Below are 20,539 nucleotides of genomic sequence, written 5' to 3'. Positions count from 1 at the left end.
TAAATATTAACAGTTTGTCTTGAACCCAGTGCTCCCACTAAGTCAGGATAAAGCATGCCAGGATAGAGCTGTAAAGTTGAAAAAGGGGAAGCGAAACAGCGTAAATACCATGTCCCTGAACATTTTTGCAGGGTTTGGATGTTAAACAGCCCTTCCAAGCGCGATGGAAATGTGACAGTCACACAGTTTTCCTTGAATTCCTTGAGGCGTTGAAAATCGGTTCCTCGTGGAGCCACGAGGGGTTGAGGGGGCTGAGGCGCCGCGGGCGGGGCTGTGGCTGCGCTCCCGCAGGTCCCGCCCCAGGGCGGGCCTCGGGATCCGCCACCGGGAACAGGCCCCGCCGGGAATTGTGTGTTTCACCTCTGGAATCCCCCTCACGCTCCGGCCGGGACACCGATGGGCCCAGGTCTAACCCTCCAGAGACCCACGGGACTGCGTGGTGCCCACGGGCACCGACACGAGCTGCCTGGGGAGAAGACCCACAGTCACAGTTTTGAAGGAAGGCAGCGGGGTAACAGAATGACAGGTCTGCCGGCCTTTCAGAGCAGCCTGTTGGAGGAGAAAAGCGAGGGACACCAATCACAGAATCATAGAATCAACCTCTGAGATCATCGAGTCCAACCCTTGATCCAACACTGCCGTGATTACTAGACCATGGCAGTCAGTGCCACATCCAATCTCATCTTAAAACCCTCCAGGGACGGTGAATCCACCACCTCCCTGGGCAGCCCGTTCCAGTGTCTGATTACTCCCCACGCTGAGGTGTTTTGAGCCACAGCACAGACATGCTTTCCCTGCCTGCAGAAGTTGGAGGTGCTGCAGAGGAGTTACTCCTCCAGCAGAAGGCAGCAGCTTTCTGCTCTGTACCACACATCCCGTGCCTTTTGCCTTGTGCCCACGGAGGGTTCTGAGGATCGCGGTGCTCTGTGTCAGGGACAACAGGGAGCTGCTGCAGTGACAGAGGAGAAAAGGGAATCTATGCCCCCACTGCTCCTTGTCCCTGCTGTGGGCACAGCCTTGGCTTCAAAGCACTTTGCTCTAGGGCAGGCTTGTCAATTGAATTAAGTTTACAGAGTACTCAAAAAAGCTTATGTGTGCAGCTATCAAACTACACTTTACTCAAAATGCTGGTTCAAACCACCACCAACTACTTGAGTGAATCAAAGCAATTTAAAATCTCAAAGTTGTGAGCACTGATCTTTCATAAACCACTGACTCAGAATAATTACTGGAGCAGAACCTTGCCTAGGAGCTGAGAACTGCAGTTTGGCTGGCTTAAGAACAAAGGAAACTCACATGCAGCAGAGGTATCATTTGTGTCATTCTCAATGTTGTCTGAAGCAGTCCTTTACAAAGCTGGATTTGCTGGTGGTTTTCTTGCTGAAGGCTTAAGCACAGGCAAGGCTGATAATTGGTACAGGATTTTTTGCTTAAGGTGGCCACATCTTGCATGTATTCATATTTCAGCGTACCATTCAGATACAGCTGTTGGACTTCAATGCCTGTCAGACATGGTGGTAGCAGGTCTCAGTGCTTCCACCAACTTTTGTCTTCAGCTTAACAAATTGCCTTTGGCCACTTCCTGCCTTGACAGTTTTTCCAGGTGTTTCAGGTGTTTGGGGTTTTTTGTGTTAAAGACAACTGTTTTTCTCTGCCTCTATAATTTGGTGAAAGGTGACCCTACTTTTGTCTTCAGTTTCAGCCAAATTACTCTTGCTGAGTTCTTGGATTTAGTAATTATGAAGTGTGGATATGATACCAGGCCCTACCTTTGTAATGGTGTATCAAAAGCTGAATGTAAGAACCATAAACTTCCTTATTCATTGCAAACAAAGGTCACATTTTCCTCATGAAACATGGTGCAATGAGCACAAGTTCCTCTCTTAAGCAGTTTGCCAAGAGTTCACATGAACTTTTCATCTCCACTCTTCCTCATCCTGGCAGTTAATGTTGCTGTATCTTAATCTGAGCTAGCATGAAAAAAACCCAAAAGCAACTGCGTAAGCATTGCTGGCAAAGTACCTACAATTTTGCAGGCATCAGGTGGTAACGTGTCTTTGAGCCCTATGCTACTTCTTACTCCTTCAGTTTTGGCCTTCTTGTTCCCCTCAGATTTCTTCATGACAGAATTTCTACACCTTTAAACATAAAGGCTGGAGACACATTCTTTGCAAATACACACAGGTGGATATTAAGGTTTTCCAGGCAGGTTCTTGAAAGCTCAGTGAAGCCATTTTGCTGGCACCATTTCTTGCTGCATTATTACAGTTTAGTCACTGTAGCTTAAAGGTGCACAGAAAATACAACACTAATGCTAAACAAGTGAAACCAGACTTAGAAACATCGTTGATAACCTGAGATAGAGAAAATTGTGCATATCACTAAAACTTCCACTTCACCCTACAAATGGGATCAGCTCCTGAAGACACAAAAATAAGCAAGAGCCTTGTACAGGAATGGGCTGTGCCTGCAGTGACTCAGTCCCAAATATCAAATTCACAGAAACACACACATTGCCTACACATACTGCAGCACTGAACAGAGACAGTTCCATCAATTACTATGTTTACTCATCTATTGAACTAGTTAAGAAATGAATTTAATGTCATACGAAGTTCCAATAATACTAACAAAAGTAATGCAAAACCACGGATCAAATCCTCACTTCTGTTTGCTTTTTGGACTCACAACAATTTATTTGATACTAAGGGTCCTGTTGCAGTCATCCCTATTTGCCAGATTGAAAGTAAAGCAACCTATTCTCTGACTACTAGCATATTTAATCTAAATTTGTTACATTGCATAGCTGTAGTCTCTATTTCTATCCACTATTCAGATGGAATGCTTTTTTATTATGAGAAACTTGTAATCCAAAGCAGTGCTATCTCCTTGAATGTTAGTGACCAAAACCCTCCCATACCATCCCCCATTTCGCTTCCTCCCCACCCCAAGTTATTTTTGTCAAAATTGGATGCAAAACATGAAATAGCACTGAAACCAAGAGCAGCTGTCCAAACACCTGCAACAGCTCTCTCGGTATAAAATTTCAGTTTCTTCTGTCTCTCCAAGTGTTTTTAATATTGTGATGTTGGAACAAATGGATGCGGACAACGAAAAGCCCTGCTGCGATATTTGAAATTCTCTCTGTGAAGTTCATTTGATGGTTCAGAATATCCTGTGGTAACACAGAATCTGCACCTTTTTCACCCCATGTCTGTCTCACCCCCAGCTCCCCTCCTACTGAGCACTTTGGTTGGCATTACTGGCCACACCAGGGTGACACCACCGTGACTTTATTCAGACTTCAAGCTCCTGCCACCCATTTGCCTTATTGAGGCTGAAGGTTTTGCTGTAGCAGCTCTGGCCCTCACACAAACCCCTCTACCACATCCAGAAGAAACTGCTACAGCATCCAGCTACAGACACCATGCAAGTGCTGCTCCTCAGTGCATTGGGGCAGGATGAGACACTGAGGGACCTCAACTTAAGTTCTAAACTTAAGGCCCAGATACTCCCCCCGCCCCACTGAGATCTAAAGCAAAAAAGGGTCAGTGAGCTGCGCTGCATTTTAATTGCACCAATACAGTTAAATATTAAATGGAGAAAGCAACTCTACATAGCAAATGGAAAACAAGCATTTACATAGTAAAGCTGTAAGACGTAGAGACTATTAATAAAGTTTTACCCCAGTTGTCTATACATGAATATCCCACTGCAGTTTTTGGTGTTAAAATTTTACATGTAAAACAAAATTAACATTTTCAGGTTCATACACAATTAGCAAGTTATTGAGAAACAAAAAAGTTTCCTCCCTCATAAGCCAACACTGATGGGGGGGCAGGGCAGGGCAGGATGCCCTGTGTTTTTTCATACCATCACTCCATCTACTAGCTTGGGTAGAAGAGAGCAACACTTTTCTGAATAAACTTGATTTTCCCCACACACATACCCCAAAGGGGCATATGCTGATATCTGCCAGGACAGTTACCCAAGGGGAGTTAACACTACCAAATTAGACACTGATCAGCTGGGGAAAGAGTTCACTAGCAAAGCTGTCCTCCCACACATGGTCAGTGCCAAGTGGAGAGGACATGTCACTGAAGGGTGACAGGGATCCTTCATACCCAGAGTCACTACAGGCATCCAACAAGTAGTTTGAGGCTTCAAGGCTACGATGAGAAGAAAGCAGATGAGAAATGCCCAGTTCAGGCATGAAGCTGTCTACAGGTTCCTCCTTCACAGACACTGGGACCTCAGGGATAGCCTCGTCTTCAGATGAAGAGAGAGATTCTTTCTCAATTTTCACTAGCATATTGGTTTGGTTGCTTGCTTCAACAGGAATCTCCAGTATTAGGGGCTTTGTATACACATGATCAAACCTTATCAGTTCATTAATGGCCTCCAGCTTAGCTGATGGGGACCCCAACGATGGAGAGAGGGAGGCTGATATGGAATTTGTTTCTCCAGAGATCTCTTCCTCCAGCTTTTCCAGGCACATTGACTCTGAATCAGCACATCTGAGAAACATCTCTGGGTCCAGACTGTCCAGAAAGCCCAACAGGAGATCAGGCTGCAGAATGAAATACTATTTTAGGAAGACAGCCTATTTCTGTTACAGCAAAGCACCAGTTGTGGCATGTATTAACCCCCATGCAGAAGTTAAAATACACTAAACATAATCACAGTTGTTTTACCAAGAACACCATCAAACACACAGTTAAGGCAGTTACTTGTCTTTCAGAAATTCACAGAATCACAGAATCCATCAGGTTGGAACAGACCGCAGTGGGTTATCTGGTCCAACATCCCCGCTCAAGCAGGGTCAGCCTAGAGCACGTTGCCCAGGATTGCATCCAGCCAGTTCTTGAATATCTCCAGTGAGGGAGACTCCAAAACCTCTCGGGGCATTATGTTCCACTGTGCAGTCATTCTTTGTCCATTAACTTTTTTGTAAGGATACTGGCAATCCCTACAGAATTCTACATGCATTTGAGATTCGCAGCCACTACTGGAAACTCTGAGATCCTGGACACATCAAGTGCTACTGCCACAGTACCTGCTGGCTACACAGAGCACAGATCAGAACCCAGACCTGCCTGTGACCAAAGTTCAGAAGGCTGGGTTGGTTTTTTTGGAGTTTTGTTTAACTCCTGTACTCACTAGATACAGCCTAACACAGCTGTTCTGAGCCACAGATATGGCATTCCAAGACTTGGAAGAACAAAGAAACTATGGAAAAAATCATAAAATTATTTAATATCAAGAAATTAAACTACTAGTCTTAAATCCACAGTGGTTCTGAAGTTCATGGGCAGTTTACATAGGAATGGATGCTCACCTCAGAGTCTGAAGAGTCACTGCCATCAGAATCCACGTGGAAGCTATCAGAAATGGTGACTGCTGGGCCTGCACCTGCTGCAGAGGAACACGTAGTCTGAGTGCTGCGGACTCAGCGGACCCGGTCACCAATCTAATCTCATCCACCTGTGATTCCTTCACAACCTGTGCCAAGGAAAAAATTCAGTCACCACAAGTGTTCTGGCAGGCAGTACAGCACATAATCCTGAAGACACGTTTTTCCTGCAAAGGCTTCCAACATGAGATTCTCCACTTGCTTATGCTGTTGCAACCTGAAGGTAAGACGACTTCCAAAGTTAGCTGAAGCTTCCACGCACTTGCAGATTTATTTTGTTTGCCACTTTTAAATGAGAACCTGACACCCTCCCCCATACACCATTCTTTTGAGACAGGCCTACATGACTGTAACAGTTTTAACTTCACTTCTATAACAAAGTGTAGAGGAGCAGACAAAATTATCTCAAAACAGCTTGGAACTAGTCACCTTGTTATCCCCCACACTACCGACTTGGTATCTGTTCGGTTTCAGGAGAACTTCCATTTGGAGGACGGGGGGGTTTCTGGCAAATTCCTGTTCACAGCACTGGGGTTACCCCGGGAGCGGGGGCAGCTCTCGGTGTGCTCTGCTCAGGGCAGGGGCGGACACACCAGCAGCGCGGCGGGCGACTCACCTGCGACTCGCCGCCCTCCTCCTCCGTCTTCAGAGCATCTAAACCCAGGCGGCAGCGGAGCTCCTGGTTCTCCAGCACAAGGTTACACGTCCTCTCCCGCAGGAGCTGGTTTTCCAGCAGCAGCTTCTGGTTCTGCAGAGAGCCATGAGGCAGGGAGGCCGCCCCTCACCTTCTCATCCCCTCCTCCTCCAGCCCCTCACCTCCTGCTCCAGCGCCTCACCTCCTCCTCCAGCTCCACCACTTGCTGCTCCAGCTCCGTCATCCGCGCCTTCTTCCTGTCCCGGGCGCTCTGGGCCGCCACGCGGTTCTTCAGCTTCCTGCGGGACAGGGCGGCCGTCAGCGGGGAAGCGGGGAAGCCGCGGCCCCCCCCGCCGCTGCCTCCACTCACCTGCGCAGCGCCTTCTCCTCCGGGCTCAGGTGCGTGAGCCGCTGCCGCTTGCGGGCCGGCTGCGGGCCCTCCAGCCCCGCGAGGCCGGGGTCAGCTCCTGCCGGCAAGACAACGGAAAGATGCCGGCCGCCCGCGGCGCCAGGGGCCTCGGCCGCTTTGCTGGGGATGAGGAGCAGCCGGGGGGCCGCGGCACCGGGCAGCGCTGCCATGGCGGGACGCGGAACGGACGCGCTGCCCGGCACCACCAGCACAACCGTCTGCGACGCACGCGGCCCCGCCCGGATTTCTACTATCGTGGCTCTCGCTCATTGGCCAGGACGGCGTGACGCTACGGCCACGCGAGCTCGTGATTGGCCGGCAGCCGAGAGCAAGGAGGGAAGCGAATTGCATCAGACGCGGGGTCTCCGGCCGGGGGGCGCCGGCGCGCGGCGAAGGGCGGGGCCGCGACGGGCCCGCGGCGGGCCGTGAGGGGCCGCCCGCCATGGGCGGTGGGGTGGGGGCTGCTCGCTGAAGCTGAGCAGTGTGTCGGGGAGGCAGCGAGCAGGGGCTGGCGTGGTGGTGCAGCTGAAGCCTCTTTGCGGTCCCATTCCCGCGGCCGGTTTGTCACAAGCAGAATCGTGGGGAACGCAAGTGCCAAAAACGGAACTTCAGCAGATGCCATAAGAATGGGCTAAAAGTGGGCTAAAAAGAACAAAAAAAGCAGAGAGGTTAGTGATTGATGAGTAGAAGTTGCAGGAGAGTGTGCAGAAATCCCCCAGGGGTGTGTCACCGCTGCCCCCAGCCTGTCCTGCGAAGCAGCAGTGCTGTGTGGGGAGGGAAGCGAGCACTTCTGTGGGGTCCCACGAGGGTCATCACCCTGCCCTGACGGGCTGGTGTCAGAGCTGAAGGATCTTGGGTCCAGACAAGTGAAAGTTTTGTAGGTAGAAAGCCTCAAAATACTCTGCCTGTGGGAATGCAGGTGTTCTGCAACCTGCCGACAGCAACACACAAGCACGCGGGGCATCAAGAGTGTTGGAGTGTTGACCTTAGCTCGGTGACCAAAGCTTTCCAAGTTTCCACTTGCGACAGTTGCCAATGACCTGATTAGTTATGAAATGTTGAGACTTTGGCTGCTTATGTTTATTTTTGAAATCCATTTGTACATTGAATTTAAATTAGTTGTTAAACAGTAAAGGAAAAACATGAGCTTTAGAAGTTCAAAGGCACTGGTGTGCTGGTTGGGCATTACTCCAGTGTTGGACTTCTGCCAGGCTTTCATGATCCAGAGAACAAACTGCATTTGTAAGCTTGTGTTTGTTCTTTCCTTACTCACTGCAGTGTGACATTGAGCTAAGGCTGAGAATTCACCTTTCTACTTTGACACCTTTGTGAAAAATACGGCAACTTTTTGATAAGCCTTTTAATCTGAGTGCAAAAAAGTTGTTTGTTCTGGTCCCGCTAAACCCCTTAGATACGGGTCATTGAAAACTATCTGCTGCTCTTTTGTGTGTCTCTTCTGGGTTTTGACTCATGTTTCTTCTGTAATTCTAATTCCCAGTTAAAAACTTTACTGTTTTCTATCAAAATGCAGGTCCAGTATTAATAACATTTTCAGATTTCAGACATTCATTTCAAATTGCCCTTTTTTGCAACACAAGTGTTGAACAGGCTGCCTCACATTGCTGATTTGTGGTATCTATACTGGGGAGACTTGTCATGATATGATTTATCAGACAGATATCCAGATTTCTTAGCGTTATGGCTGAAGAAAGATCCTAACTTTCTGTCTGCTTGTGATTTAATTTTTCTATTTAATTTTATAGGGAACCAGAGCAAAAACATCTGTTTCCCTTTGCAACAAACACTTGTGATCATGAATAAACTCCAGAAGTGCAGGGACATATATGCCAGTAGTGGTGCCTGAAATGTTTTCCAGTTATGTGTGACCAGGCACAAAAGTGGAAGCTACCCTTAGTACTGGTGGTGTCCATTCTTACTGAATATAATAATGGCATCCATTAGCATGTCTAGTGTTGGCAGTAATAGCTGACAAAACAAGGGCATGACACCCTGCAGTCTAGTCCTGTTGAACAGTTTTAGTAGCACTGCTAAGAGTAGCTGTGGTGTAGTTGCTGAGAATACATTTAGGCTCACGAATACCATGTTACTATCATTAGGAGACATAAAGTCTTTTGTTTAAATGTATGGTTAAGTCACTGGGGAAAAGAGTGCCAAAAAGAAGTTCAGTAAATCTGGTCTTGCACTGTGACACCCTCTCAGAGAATTTTTCTTAAAAGACTTCAAGTTTAATTCTAATTTAATTCTAATTTCCACTTTTTTTTTTACACATGCCAGTCTTTGTATTTTTCTTTTTTTTCAGTCGTTGGATTCAATCCTGTGATCCACATGACTCTAGAATGCTTCTCACCCTGCCTTTCACCCCACTGGGGGTTCAGCACTACCACCAAGGATGTGCCAACGAGGATACTGTTGGCTGTCCTGCCAGAAACCACATTAATTCCTGCTAACATAGCTTTATGTTGTATGTTCCAGGTGGCCAACCCACCGGAGGAAATAGTTTTGTTTAACAAAGGTGGAGAGGCTTTGCCCTTGTGTAATATCAGATACAGAGAAAAAAACATGTGTTGAATGTTATCTATGTATGAAAAAAGGGGGTATAGAAGAGGGAAATAAAATGGAAGAAGGGGGTGTAGAGAAGAGGTTAACTGATGATCATAGTCTGAGAAAGAGCTTGTTTGCTGAATGTGTGTCTGAAAATACTTGGAAAGTGGCCTGGGGCCCCAAGCTTGTGACAACAGCTGGAATATTCCCAGGTTTGTATCAATAGCTGATTAAATGAGAAGGGGAACTGTTTTGCTGCCTAAAATGAGGTTATTCCAAACCTGTAACTTATATTCATTTTACATATTCTTAAATTTCGTCATTACACATTGGCCTTCGGGAGTACATCTTTCAAAGTCTTAGTGCTCTTAATTTCAGGGGATATGCAGAATCTGTATCCTCTGCCTACTGCATGGGAGCTGCCACCCAGTCTGCATGCAGTTGGAAGTGACGTTGGCTGTGCCTTCTCTTAATGCTGCTACAAGCAGGTCCTTCAGAAGGTGATATTTTGCTCAGCTATCATCCCTTCTCCATTAATACTTGTTATTGAGATTCTGCCTCATTGGCCTCTGTGATTGTTTCCATTAGAATGGTGTGGCAAAGACCCAGTGAATCCAACTTTAAACCCTGACTCTCCTGCAAACGTCCTACATATGTGTACCTTGTACTCCAGTTCCTTGTCCTCATGTTCCACCCACATACATTACTGGTACCTGCTGCTACCCAGAATTTCAAGGAATGGTGGGTAGGTCTGCCTGAGTTCCCTCTTAGATCTGTGTGGTGGGCCACAGGCACAGGCTGGAGATTCTCACTTTGATCATCGTTATGGTTCAGTCCTCTGACTTAGCTGATTGTTTGGTGAGGGAGAGATCCTGTCACACCTGTACCTCAGGTGTCTCCTGTTACAACTCTTCTTCTAATATCTTCAGACCTTCATGCTGCAGTTCTGTCTGTATTTTCCCCACAGCAGTGTCCCAGCCACTACAGGCAGCTTCAGTTGACTCGGGCAGTGTGTATCTTGTGACAGAGCTCACATGCCCTCATTGTAGGGTGTTCTGTCTCTCCATGCCAATAGAATTAGTTGTCCCATCACCACAGTCAATGAAGCCTTGCTTCTGATTCACAAGACAAGTCTGAGTTAACTAAGACAATGCTGGCAGTGTTTCTGGAACAAAGATATTCATCAAGTTGACTAGACCTTGGGCCTTTTGTAAGGTCTTTTTTTCAGGAAAATGGGGTCTCCCCTCACTGCCACTGGAGTTCCCAGCAGCCATAGGCACTGAAGCTCACCTTGGAGCTTCTCTGGGCAGTTCAGTACCATTGCCTACATTCAAAGAGGTTTTGCCTTATTCCAGGTCTAATGGTAGCTTAGTAGTAATAAACTTCATGCAGTACCTCATAAAAAAGGTGGGTAGGAAGCACACTTCGCAAAGCCCAGTTGTAGATGCATGTATAGGAACTGATTAACTTAATTATTAGAAAATATGAACTTGCATCGTGGCCCTCTTCTGTAGGGACCTCTCTGCATCACAGATTTTTTGGCAACAAAATCATCTCGTGTTTCATGGCTTATAATATTTTGTGTCTGTAATTCCTTTTTTTATTGTCACAGAATACAAAATGGTGGATTTTTCTTCAAACAGTCTAATAATATATTATCTCTTTTTGGTGTGATAACAGTAAATTTAAGACCAAGGAACCTGTATAAAGAGCTCAGAGTGTTCCTTGCATCTCCATGGTATCTTTTCTTCCCTGATTTTCACTTGCATTGTAATTGCAGTTTGCTTCATTTTGTTAGTCTCCTCTGAAACTCAAGAACTCACTCATCTCAAGCAAGACCAGAAATTACCTTATGTATATAATTTTGTAGCAGTTCCAATTTTTTGCCAATTTATTACTTTTTCCAGAAAACTGACATGCTTATTAAACAGCAGAGGTCTCCGTATAGAGCCAGCCTCCTAATCCCCCTCCCACTGTCACAGAATGCTGATTATAAAGGGAAAGTATACCTGCTTACAAGGACTTTGCCATAATTGAGATAAAGATCCCTTGATTTGATTTGTTCTGTCAGACAGAGAACAAATTTCTCTTGCACATTCAGAGCTTGGAGCACACCACTCATGGGAATTTAAAAGAAGACAAGATATCTACATCACAGCAAATGGAAAGGCTTGGCAATCCTGCACTGCCAGTTCTGTAAAAGTGAAATGTTACTGGAAGTCTCTGCAAACATTAGTCTTGTAAACAGATCTTTATCCGTAGTGACCGGATGCCCTTGGGAAGATTTACGCCATCTGCCAGTCCCTGAGAGACTCCACCTGGGAATCAAACAGCATTGGGTCAGCTGGCCAGAGAAATGGGCTCGGATCAGGGAATCTGTTTGGTGGGCACCACAGCTAGTTGGTCTTTAAAGGAATCCCAGAGGTCGAGGGGAGGTTGTGGTTGTTCATTGTCATTGAGGCTTTGCTTGGTTGTTCTGGCTTCTGCTTCCAATCAACTTGCTTAAAGTTTGAGCCCATCCTCTTCCCACACCATTCCCCTATCCTTGACTCTAGTTCATTGCATGGATTCCCTTTCCCTTTAAAAGGTCTAGCTGTTGGCATCTCTGGTGCTTGGCTGTGGTTTATCTGATTGTAATTTGCATGTGTAGTCCTACTTTAGCTCTTTGGTTCTTCTCTTCCTAGCTTAGTCCCAAGCACAGTGTTCCCCTGCAAAGTTTTCTCATCATGCTGGCGGGAAAATGTGGACCAGAGGGTTGTGCAGATTATGCAAGATTTGAAGGTTCTGGAAGGTGCCACAAGAGTTGTTCACAGAGAGGTGTTGTGCTCACCTGTATATACTGATGCATGGTGATACACTAGGGGTGTTAGTGACAAACAAAAGACAAAAGGCAAAGGTGCTGCACTTGGTTGAGATGATGCAGCGAGTGCATCATTGTGGGTGATGCTGTAGGATATGCTTGGGCAGTACAGGAGAGACTGAGCTCGCTGCTGTGCTGTGCCAGGGAACCAACAGCACTGTTCTGGGTTCTGTGTCAGTGTTTCACATGTTGAATAAGCTCTCTGAGGAAAACAGGTAACTTGAAATCTCACATGCCTAAACGCTCCCATTCCAGTAAGTTTTTCAGTTTGCACATCCTGGTTCAGGAGTTGGAAAATACTCTATGAGGTCAACAACCGTGCTTACGAAAACTTGATGGCTACTTCCTGTTGGCAGAAGCTCTTCTTTGGAGCAGTGCCAGTGTTTGAAAGGAAAAACCTTTTCTTATTTCTTAGTCATTCCCTAGGCTTTGAAATTCCTTTAGAAATTCAGAGCCCCTGAGAGTCCTGGCAACTTTCTTGTTTTGTAATTTTGAAGTTATCTCCTTATATTCTTCCATTTGGGTGCCCTTTGTACAGAGAAGCCTGCCTCCAGCTGTCACGAGACCCTGTGTGAAAAGAGGAAATTATCAGAAAATGTCAAGTTAGGAATCAGTCCTGTCTCAGCATGGGCTCAGCAGGACCCAAAATGTGGCGGATATTGTCAGAATCATCCATCTCCTGCCTCATACAGTTTCGACTTTCTGACTGCTCAGAGGGCACAGGGCAGCTGCTGGTGTTAGAGAGGGACGAGTCTATCATGCTTTTTCTGGTAGCCTCACTGATTTGCTCTGTTAGCACTGACTTTAATGATAACACTTACATAAATGGACAGGGACAGTTAAAGCCCTTTATATACTAATTAAATAGATCACATGGTAGTACTTAAATGTGGAAAATGAGTGTTTTAAGGTGATTAATTAAAAGCGCCAGTCAGATCTTGTAACTTCGGTGAGTCTTTAATGTAATAGATAATCCGAGATGAAATAGAGTAAGTAGTTGCTTAACTTCCCTTGGCGTGAATGAATCCATTGTTAATATACTAGTTCCTTCATTTTAGCCAGTCATCTTTTAAGAATGTTTTTTGCTTTTGGTAGTCAGAAGTGGTGAAATCTGTTTGTTGGCTTTAACAGGGTTCTTCATGTTGTGATTAGTATCAGTGGCTGATACACTGTACACCTTAACCACCTGCTTCAAATTTATTCTGTGGTATTTATATATTATTCACTTTATGTAGTGTATCGCTTGAAGTAGGGCTTCATGAACAGCAGCTTGTAGCACATACTTACTCCAGAAACACTAATAACAATGTTGAATTGAATACAAAAATGTCAATATTTAGATTGTATGTAAATATGTTTCTGTGAAATATGCAGGGAGTGTTATATTTACATGGTATTTACATTGGATGTTTCAATATTGTGAGAGAGGAAACTGCTAAGCACTGACATAAGGAACACATAAAATTAACAGTAATCTAGCATTTAGTGTGATTGAACTGGAAGTGATGGAGATGATACAGGGTAACCTCAGGGGCACAAGGGGCACAAGAGCACAGTCAGACATTTGTATGGATGCATTTGGGCACTTCTTGCAGAATGGATACTGAGAAACTTGAAAAATATGGCTCCAGATTTTTTCCAAATCCATTCTGTTCCTATCAGCCCTTGCAGAGATTTTAGATGATCAAACAGCATATAGCAATAATTTCTTAAGCTTATTTCATAGTATTCCTTTTCCTTCTTTTGGTAACATGATCTGCTGTGCCTGCCTGCCTGGTGAGGACCCTGAAGGAAAACATCAGGCATGGCTGTACTGTCTTGCAACTCTTGTGTGAACTTGTACTGTATATTGGGCAATAGTCTGCAAAAAGAAAAGGCTGCATTTATCTAAATGAAGGTATTTTTAGTACAATTTACATATTTCAGTTTTACAGGCCTGATTCATTGTTATTTTTTCCCTTCAGTAGACAATAACATGTACAGAGAGAGTGAAGGGTTCCCAAATCAGCATGTTTCCCCTTCTTACAGATTTAAAAGACTACATGTTGTTTAAGACATTAGAAAACTTAACTTTTCAAACATTAACAGGGAATTTTGTTCACAAATAACTTTTATAATTAAAATTGTCATGGCTAGTCAGTTGTTTAATTTGGATTGCTTTGATGCTGATTTACTTGGATGAATTGCGTTTTCAGAATTTAAATAGCAAGAGGCAAAGCCACAGTTGCGTGGCATATTTTTCTTAACACAAGACTGACTTATGTCCTCACTGACTTTTCCTTTTGGTCTTTAATTAAGCTGACACGTTACAACAGTTTGTTACTTTAATTTAGAATAATTGATGACAATAATGAAAGCATCATTTTCATAAATACATAAACACTTTGTCCATTGCAGTGGGCTTTCTGTACCAAGCTGCAATAGTAAAGTTTGCCTGCATGAAGACACAAGGCTGTGGGAGACACCTTTAACTGCAGCTCCTGGCTCTGGAGACACCTTAACCCCGGCTCCTGGCCCTGGAGACACCCCCAGCGCAGCTCTTCCCCCGCGGGTGCCCCGCGGGTGCCCCGCAGCCTGCGGTGCTCGGGGGACACCTGGTGGTGGCTGTGCCGCAGCGCGCCCCGCCCCGCCCGGGCCCCGCACGCCCCTTGGCTCGCCGTGGGAAACTGCTGGTGCTGCTTCGCAATGAAAGCCCATCCAGCACTCGGGTGTGTCTGAGTAAAGCTCTCAGTCAGCCCTAAGACTGTGCAATCCTGTCTGAGAGGAAAAGGGCAAGCATGTACATGGCCTTGAATTTAATGGAAAGAGGACAGCTCTTGTGCCTGTTGCTCATTTAGAGGTACAGCAATATCATTTGCTTATGAAATAAGCTCTGCAGAGCACAGTATTAAAACATGTAGGGAGCATGGGCAGTAGTCTGAGTTATCAGCTCAGTTGGTTCCTGAAACCACCAGGACAGGCAGATGTGGGAGTGTGAATGAGACAAATGGCTGTCCTCATCCTTCCTGTGGTCACCTGGTCTGCTATGAGGACTTCTCAGATACAGTTTGCTGTGAAAGGAAGGTTCTCAGGTTTGATTTAGTAAATGCTTCAATGGAAAACTCCATTCATCAAAACCTCCTTCTTGTCATGCAGAACTCTGGAATGAGGTTGCTTCTCATACCCATTTAGAACCAGTGTATGTGTCACTACACTGTGCAGGGCAGTGAAGGTACGTCCTAAATCCCTCTACGATGTTCTTTAATCTAAACAAGGGGACCTTTGACACACCACCTGCTTCTTAAACTTGAGTGTCATCACAGGCCGGAATTCCAAGGCAAATGCTAAATAAATTTTTTTTTTGTAATGTAGGAGAAAGATGTTGAGTCAAGTAGTTTACAATTATACAATGGGACACTTTATCCTTCACTTCAGTTTGACTGAACCAAAAGACAGACACTTCTTCCTCTAAGTGGAACAGATACCAGTAGAACTATATGAACACAGATTGGCTTCAAAGGGAAATTGCTAAGTCTCAATTAAAACAAACAGTTATAACAGTCATAAACTATTATAAAGAATACTTAGAATGCTTTGAATGTTTTTTAAACAGGAGTTATCAACAAATATGCCGGTACTATCCAGACTTCCTGATTTTGGTGGTGTTTAAAATATAACAGTTTATTTTAGTTCTTACATTTTAATCCTGGTGTATTGGCATACATCTTTTTGATTAGTCAGTGATGTTTTTCTCAGTTTCTCTTGTGTCTCTTGTTTTTCATCTGGACTTTGAGTTTTAAAGGAAAGACAGTGTCTTAAGCATGTGTGAACAAATGAATCCCTATGATCAAGGTGGCATGTGAATTTATAACATGGAGGTGTTTGAGGTAACTGCCATGAAAACTGATAATATGCCCCAGCTTTCAGGAAATGCTCTCAACGTTGTTGTTTTGAATGAGGTAACTGGGCTGCCTTTCAAGTTGTTTACTTTGTCATAGCTGCAGCCTGGAACCCTGATTGTTGTCTAACTTAACTTGAAGATGTATCCACTTGTATATAACCCTTTCTGTGTTCATTGTGTCAGTGCTCAGCTCTTTCAGCATCTTATGTAGTATTATTGGTAGCTGAGCACTTTAGCTGGAATTCCCTTGGTGACTTGTCACTTGGTCCTTTGTGTTGAGTGACAATCTTCCCAGGACATTATGCCTATTCACCTACCTACCATTCCTACTGGGTGTGATCACAACCTTCCTACTGCACAGAGGGGACCCCTGGTGGCCTAGTGGTTAGCGTGCAGGACTCTCACCTCTGGGACCCAGGTTCGAATCCAGCCAGTCCCCCGGGCAGATGGAGTCCGTTAGGCCTGTGAGGCCATCCATCTATGAGAAGGTCACTCTAAACAAACCTACGTCCTGAGGACCTCACTGCCATTGTCCAAGCTTGCTTGGCCCCAGCAGATGAACCTTAGGATTAAAGGGTGGGCTCAGTTCAGCGCAGGCTGTGTCTCACCTAAAAAATCCATTGCGCAGGCTGGAAAGGTAAAAGACCTTTCCCCAAATCTTCGTTCGCAAAGACTGGCCATTATTATTATTATTATTATTATACTGCACAGAAAAGCCTGATGATGTGTTTGTGACTATCAAAGATGAGAGAAAGGTCTGAGGTGTTTTGTAGTCATTGACAAATTTTTAATTGCCTTTATAGAATACATAGGAGGATGAGAAATAATTGTGTAAAATCTGAATTAATCTGTGAAGTGCTGAGGAATAAACTGCTGTCCCTTCCATCAGCACTTCCACAGTGGTGAGAAACCAGTTTATCCAGGAATAAAATTTCTGTTCATCTGTTTTCATTGTCAAGAAGAAAATGAAATGAGGAGGTTGATCTACTGAAATATTATTCACTTTTTTCAGATAGCACTTACTCTTAGCCACAGTTCCTATTTGCCATTGTATGTTCAGAACACTTTTATCAGTTGGAGGCAATGGTGGTGGTTTGTTGGGGGTTTTTTGCAGTTGTTTTGGGCTTTTTGGGGGGTGGTGGCAGTGGTGTTTGTGTTTGTTTGAGCTTGGGTTTTTTTGGTGTTTTATGTGGCAGCTTGTGAAATACCTGGTAGTTAAAGGGAAAAACAGTCTCGGTGCTGTGTGAGTGCAGTGTTATCTGCAACTACTCCCAGCCGAGCTCCGGACAGGTCCTCGCTCACCAGAGGGGGGAGTTGGGCACTGGGCTCTGTAGCTGGAGGGTGCTACTCCTGTAAAAGGATCTCCCATTGAAATGGAGCCACGCTGGGTTATCTAGTGTTACCAGATCTCTTCTTATGATAAAACATAGGAGCAAGAATCACCTTTTCTTACTATTTAACACATCTGAGCAGACCCTTTTAAGAGATTTTCTTTTTTCTTTACAAAGTGGATGAGAGATGAAATATACTGCAAACAAGGTCTGGCAATACTGGAGACTATCTCAGTCAAATAGAACTTCAAAATTCACAGTAACTGAAATACTTTTAATCCATGCTCGTTGCTTAGTTTCTTTATTTCTTTGAAAAAGGGTCATATTTTCCTTTTTATGCTAGAATCTTAGACAATATATCAGGAAAAAAAAGTTTCTTGGAAAATCCTCTTTATCACTGGCTGAAAGTTCAGTAAGACTTTTGGGTTCTGATATTGCCGTACTTACTGCAGAGTGGATCATCAGAGACTAAGAGCATTGGAGATCATCAGAAGGGGGGGTTTTGGTGATGTCTCTTAAGAATACACCTAACTGAAAATGTCATCTGCTCTTTGCTATCATAACTGATACTAGATTTTGGAGAGGCTCCCTCAGTACTGGAGGACAAACAGGTTAGTGCTAAAGCAGCAGAGCTTAAGATACTTTGTTTCCAATATATTTGGTCTTAAGATCTCTGAGCCCCTGCCCTTGTCACCTCCCTTCAATAACCTGAGTTCCTCTTCCCTTCCTTTCGCATTCCGTAAGCATCCTGATCAAGCAAGAGCCAACAAATGCTGTAACTAATCTGCTGCTGCACTTAGGTTTTTTCTGGCTACTGCCATGCAGAGTGTGCAACAGCTGAACTCCACCGACCTCTGCCCCCCTCACCGAGGGACAGGGTTCTGTACCAACATTTACATGCACACACATTTACTTCATGTCCTTTCCTGGTGGTAACCCCTTAAAATGCAAGTATAGTTACAAAACCTTCATGTTAATTAAATGGGATGCAACTAGAATGGATTCTTTTATTTTAAAAAATAACAACAAACTGTTCTTTGGACAGTAGAACTCAAAAAGCACAGTTTCTTAAATGTTTTCCTGCTGCCCTAGCTTCCCCTGTGTTCCTTTTCGTGCTTCTACAGTACCCAGAGTCCAGAGCCTCCAATTTTCACAAAATTTTCAACTGTACTTCTTAAAACCTCTGTTCTGCCCTTAAGTTTGGCCAAAATTAGCTAATAGGTTCAGAAGAGCAACAAGGCTGATGGGCAGATAGCATATGTTTAATTTAATTATGAAATTAGGCTAAAAGAGGCTCTAGAAGGGATTCTTCAGTGCTGTATTTGTGGTTGACTGCACAGACGTGACAGAAAGCAGTGTTCAGATATCTTCAGCCAAATGTATTTCCAATTACAGGGAAGGCAGGACCAGGGAATTTGGGTTCTTGCCTCCTTTAATGGTCAGAATGGCTGATGAACATGTTGCAAATGGCTACTTAATGTTGTTTTCTTTCTTCCTGATGTGCAAGGCTGTACTTCCTGTGCAACATTCCAGCTCTGCTCTCAGCACAAAATAATTAATTTTATTTGGGGCTTTTTCTGTAACATTCATCACAGTATTATGTGGGTACTTCACTAACTTTGTTTTATCTCAAGAGCAGAGGGAGGAGGGTTCTATAATATCCATTTCTTTGCAAGGGAAATGACATGTAGGAAGTTCAGTGTCAAAAGCATCCTCTAGTGTTGATTGCCCTCTTCTGAGATAGAATCATCAATTTTTTTAGGTTGGAAAAGACCTGTAAAACCATCGAGTCCAACCCTTCCCCTGCTAAACCACTAGCCCATGTCCCCAAGTGCCACATCCACACATCTTTTAAATCCCCCCATAGATGGTGACTCCACCTCTACCCAGGGCAGCCTGTTCCAATGTTCAAATGCTTGACAAGCCTTTCCATGAAGAAATTTTCCCTGATATCCAATAGAAACCTCCCCTGGTATGACTTGAGGCTGTTTCCTCTGGTCCTGTCACTTGTTACTTGGGAGAAGAGACGGAGTGCCCAGGGCATGCTTTCTCAGACCACTTGGCACTGCACATCATTTCATTATGTTCAAATCACAGCTCTCACTGTCCTCAGCTGCAGTTGTAAATGCTGGAGACTTCTGTATTTCAGACCCTGGGCCTCAGTTTGCTATTTAGGGGGAGAAAAAGGAAAACATATCTGAAGTATTATGGCATAACTGAATTGTGAACTGTGTGCTGCCAACTGGGCAGGATGCCAATTAGAAATATTTGATGCTTTAATGATAGACAGTCCATTCTCTTCTTGCAAATTCCTGCTTGGATTTCTGCCCAAGTAGAGGGAACTTGGTGACCTGAGACCTAGTGCCTCATGTCATTCCTCAGTATTTGACTGTGAGGCTGTGACAAGGCAATTTTGGTGTGTCTACAAGTGCAAGGATGTGGGTAGTTTAGTGGAGTGGATCAGATTTTCAGCAGCTCTTATTTTAGGTGTAGGGTGTTGTCCACTTCTTATATAGAGCCTCATTCCCATCTTTTTCAGTAGGTAGTTTCCAGATTTTGTTTGACCTGCCATTTCTGCATTCCCAACTCTCCACCTAACTTGGAGAGGCTCTACCTCTACGTCATTTCCTAAGGAATATTAGAAAAGCACTGGTGATTGTGTTTCCTTCACAACAGAGGTAGGAGTCTTATCTTAGCATTTTTTTACTATACTTAATTTATTTTTCTCTACAGTGGGATTCTCCTGTGAAGCAAGACCTTGCTGGGAAGAATGTGTCCATGTAACAGAAGAATTTCTCAGTACATGAACAGGGGACAAGATTACTGTTGAATTGCCTAATTTGGATAATCCCCGTTTTCTTGGTACTTAAATTTGAAATCTAATAATATCTAATAATATGATATGTAATTTTGAAAAATTAAATAGGAAAAAAAGATAAAAAATAAACATGTAGTGTTCATGGATGCCTCCTGAGGGGCATTTAAGTTTGATGAAATGAATCTTAGACAGTTGCCTGACATCTGAGCCCCTACACTGCCGAAGTAAGTGGACATCCACTTTGGTGACCAGCAGGAAAGGACAAAACATTTTTGACTTTTCAGTTTCACAGCTAAGAATTGGGAATCTCAGGTTCTTCACAGTTTTTGTATAACTAAAACTGTGTGTTCCACAGACACTGAGCTCCTGTCATGATCTCGTAGAACACTTGGATTTCCAATTCCCATCTCTACTCCTAAGGATGCTCTTCCCAATACTATTTTAGCTTTCTGATTCAGTTTAAAAATAACTTTCTCCACTTCATCCCTGCCGACCCCCTTTAGCCCTGGTCTCTTCCCTGATCCAGTTTGCCACAGAGATCCACTGAAGTTACATGGACGTGATTATGGAGAAATTATAGAAATGAAACAAGTGAGAAGGGACGAGCCCAAAACAGGCAAACTTCTGCCAAA

At 44.3% G+C, this 20,539-nt stretch overlaps 1 protein-coding gene and 2 long non-coding RNA genes across 3 annotated transcripts; 2 read left to right on the top strand and 1 right to left on the bottom strand.

Moving 5' to 3' along the window:
• Positions 1 to 3,548: 3,548 nt before the first annotated feature.
• Positions 3,549 to 6,702, bottom strand: XBP1 (X-box binding protein 1). The gene is made up of 5 exons (XM_027689581.1): positions 6,418 to 6,702; positions 6,250 to 6,346; positions 6,030 to 6,161; positions 5,339 to 5,502; positions 3,549 to 4,570 (listed from the first exon to the last, which is right to left on the bottom strand). Exons 1-5 carry the CDS (start codon positions 6,624 to 6,626, stop codon positions 4,384 to 4,386), a joined length of 789 nt encoding a protein of 262 aa, XP_027545382.1. The 5' UTR covers positions 6,627 to 6,702; the 3' UTR covers positions 3,549 to 4,383.
• A 235-nt stretch (positions 6,703 to 6,937) lies between these two features.
• LOC113970573 lies at positions 6,938 to 20,539 on the top strand. The gene is made up of 3 exons (XR_003535209.1): positions 6,938 to 7,124; positions 14,276 to 14,717; positions 19,823 to 20,539. It is a non-coding gene; the product is annotated as an uncharacterized LOC113970573 (long non-coding RNA).
• On the top strand, positions 7,132 to 9,270 carry LOC113970574. Its single transcript, XR_003535210.1, has 2 exons — positions 7,132 to 7,333; positions 8,777 to 9,270. It is a non-coding gene; the product is annotated as an uncharacterized LOC113970574 (long non-coding RNA).

Source organism: Neopelma chrysocephalum, unplaced genomic scaffold (genome assembly GCF_003984885.1).
Source record: "Neopelma chrysocephalum unplaced genomic scaffold, ASM398488v2 Primary Assembly neopelma1_77, whole genome shotgun sequence".
Lineage (NCBI taxonomy): Eukaryota > Metazoa > Chordata > Aves > Passeriformes > Pipridae > Neopelma > Neopelma chrysocephalum.
This window is presented reverse-complemented; position numbering and strand designations above follow the sequence as displayed.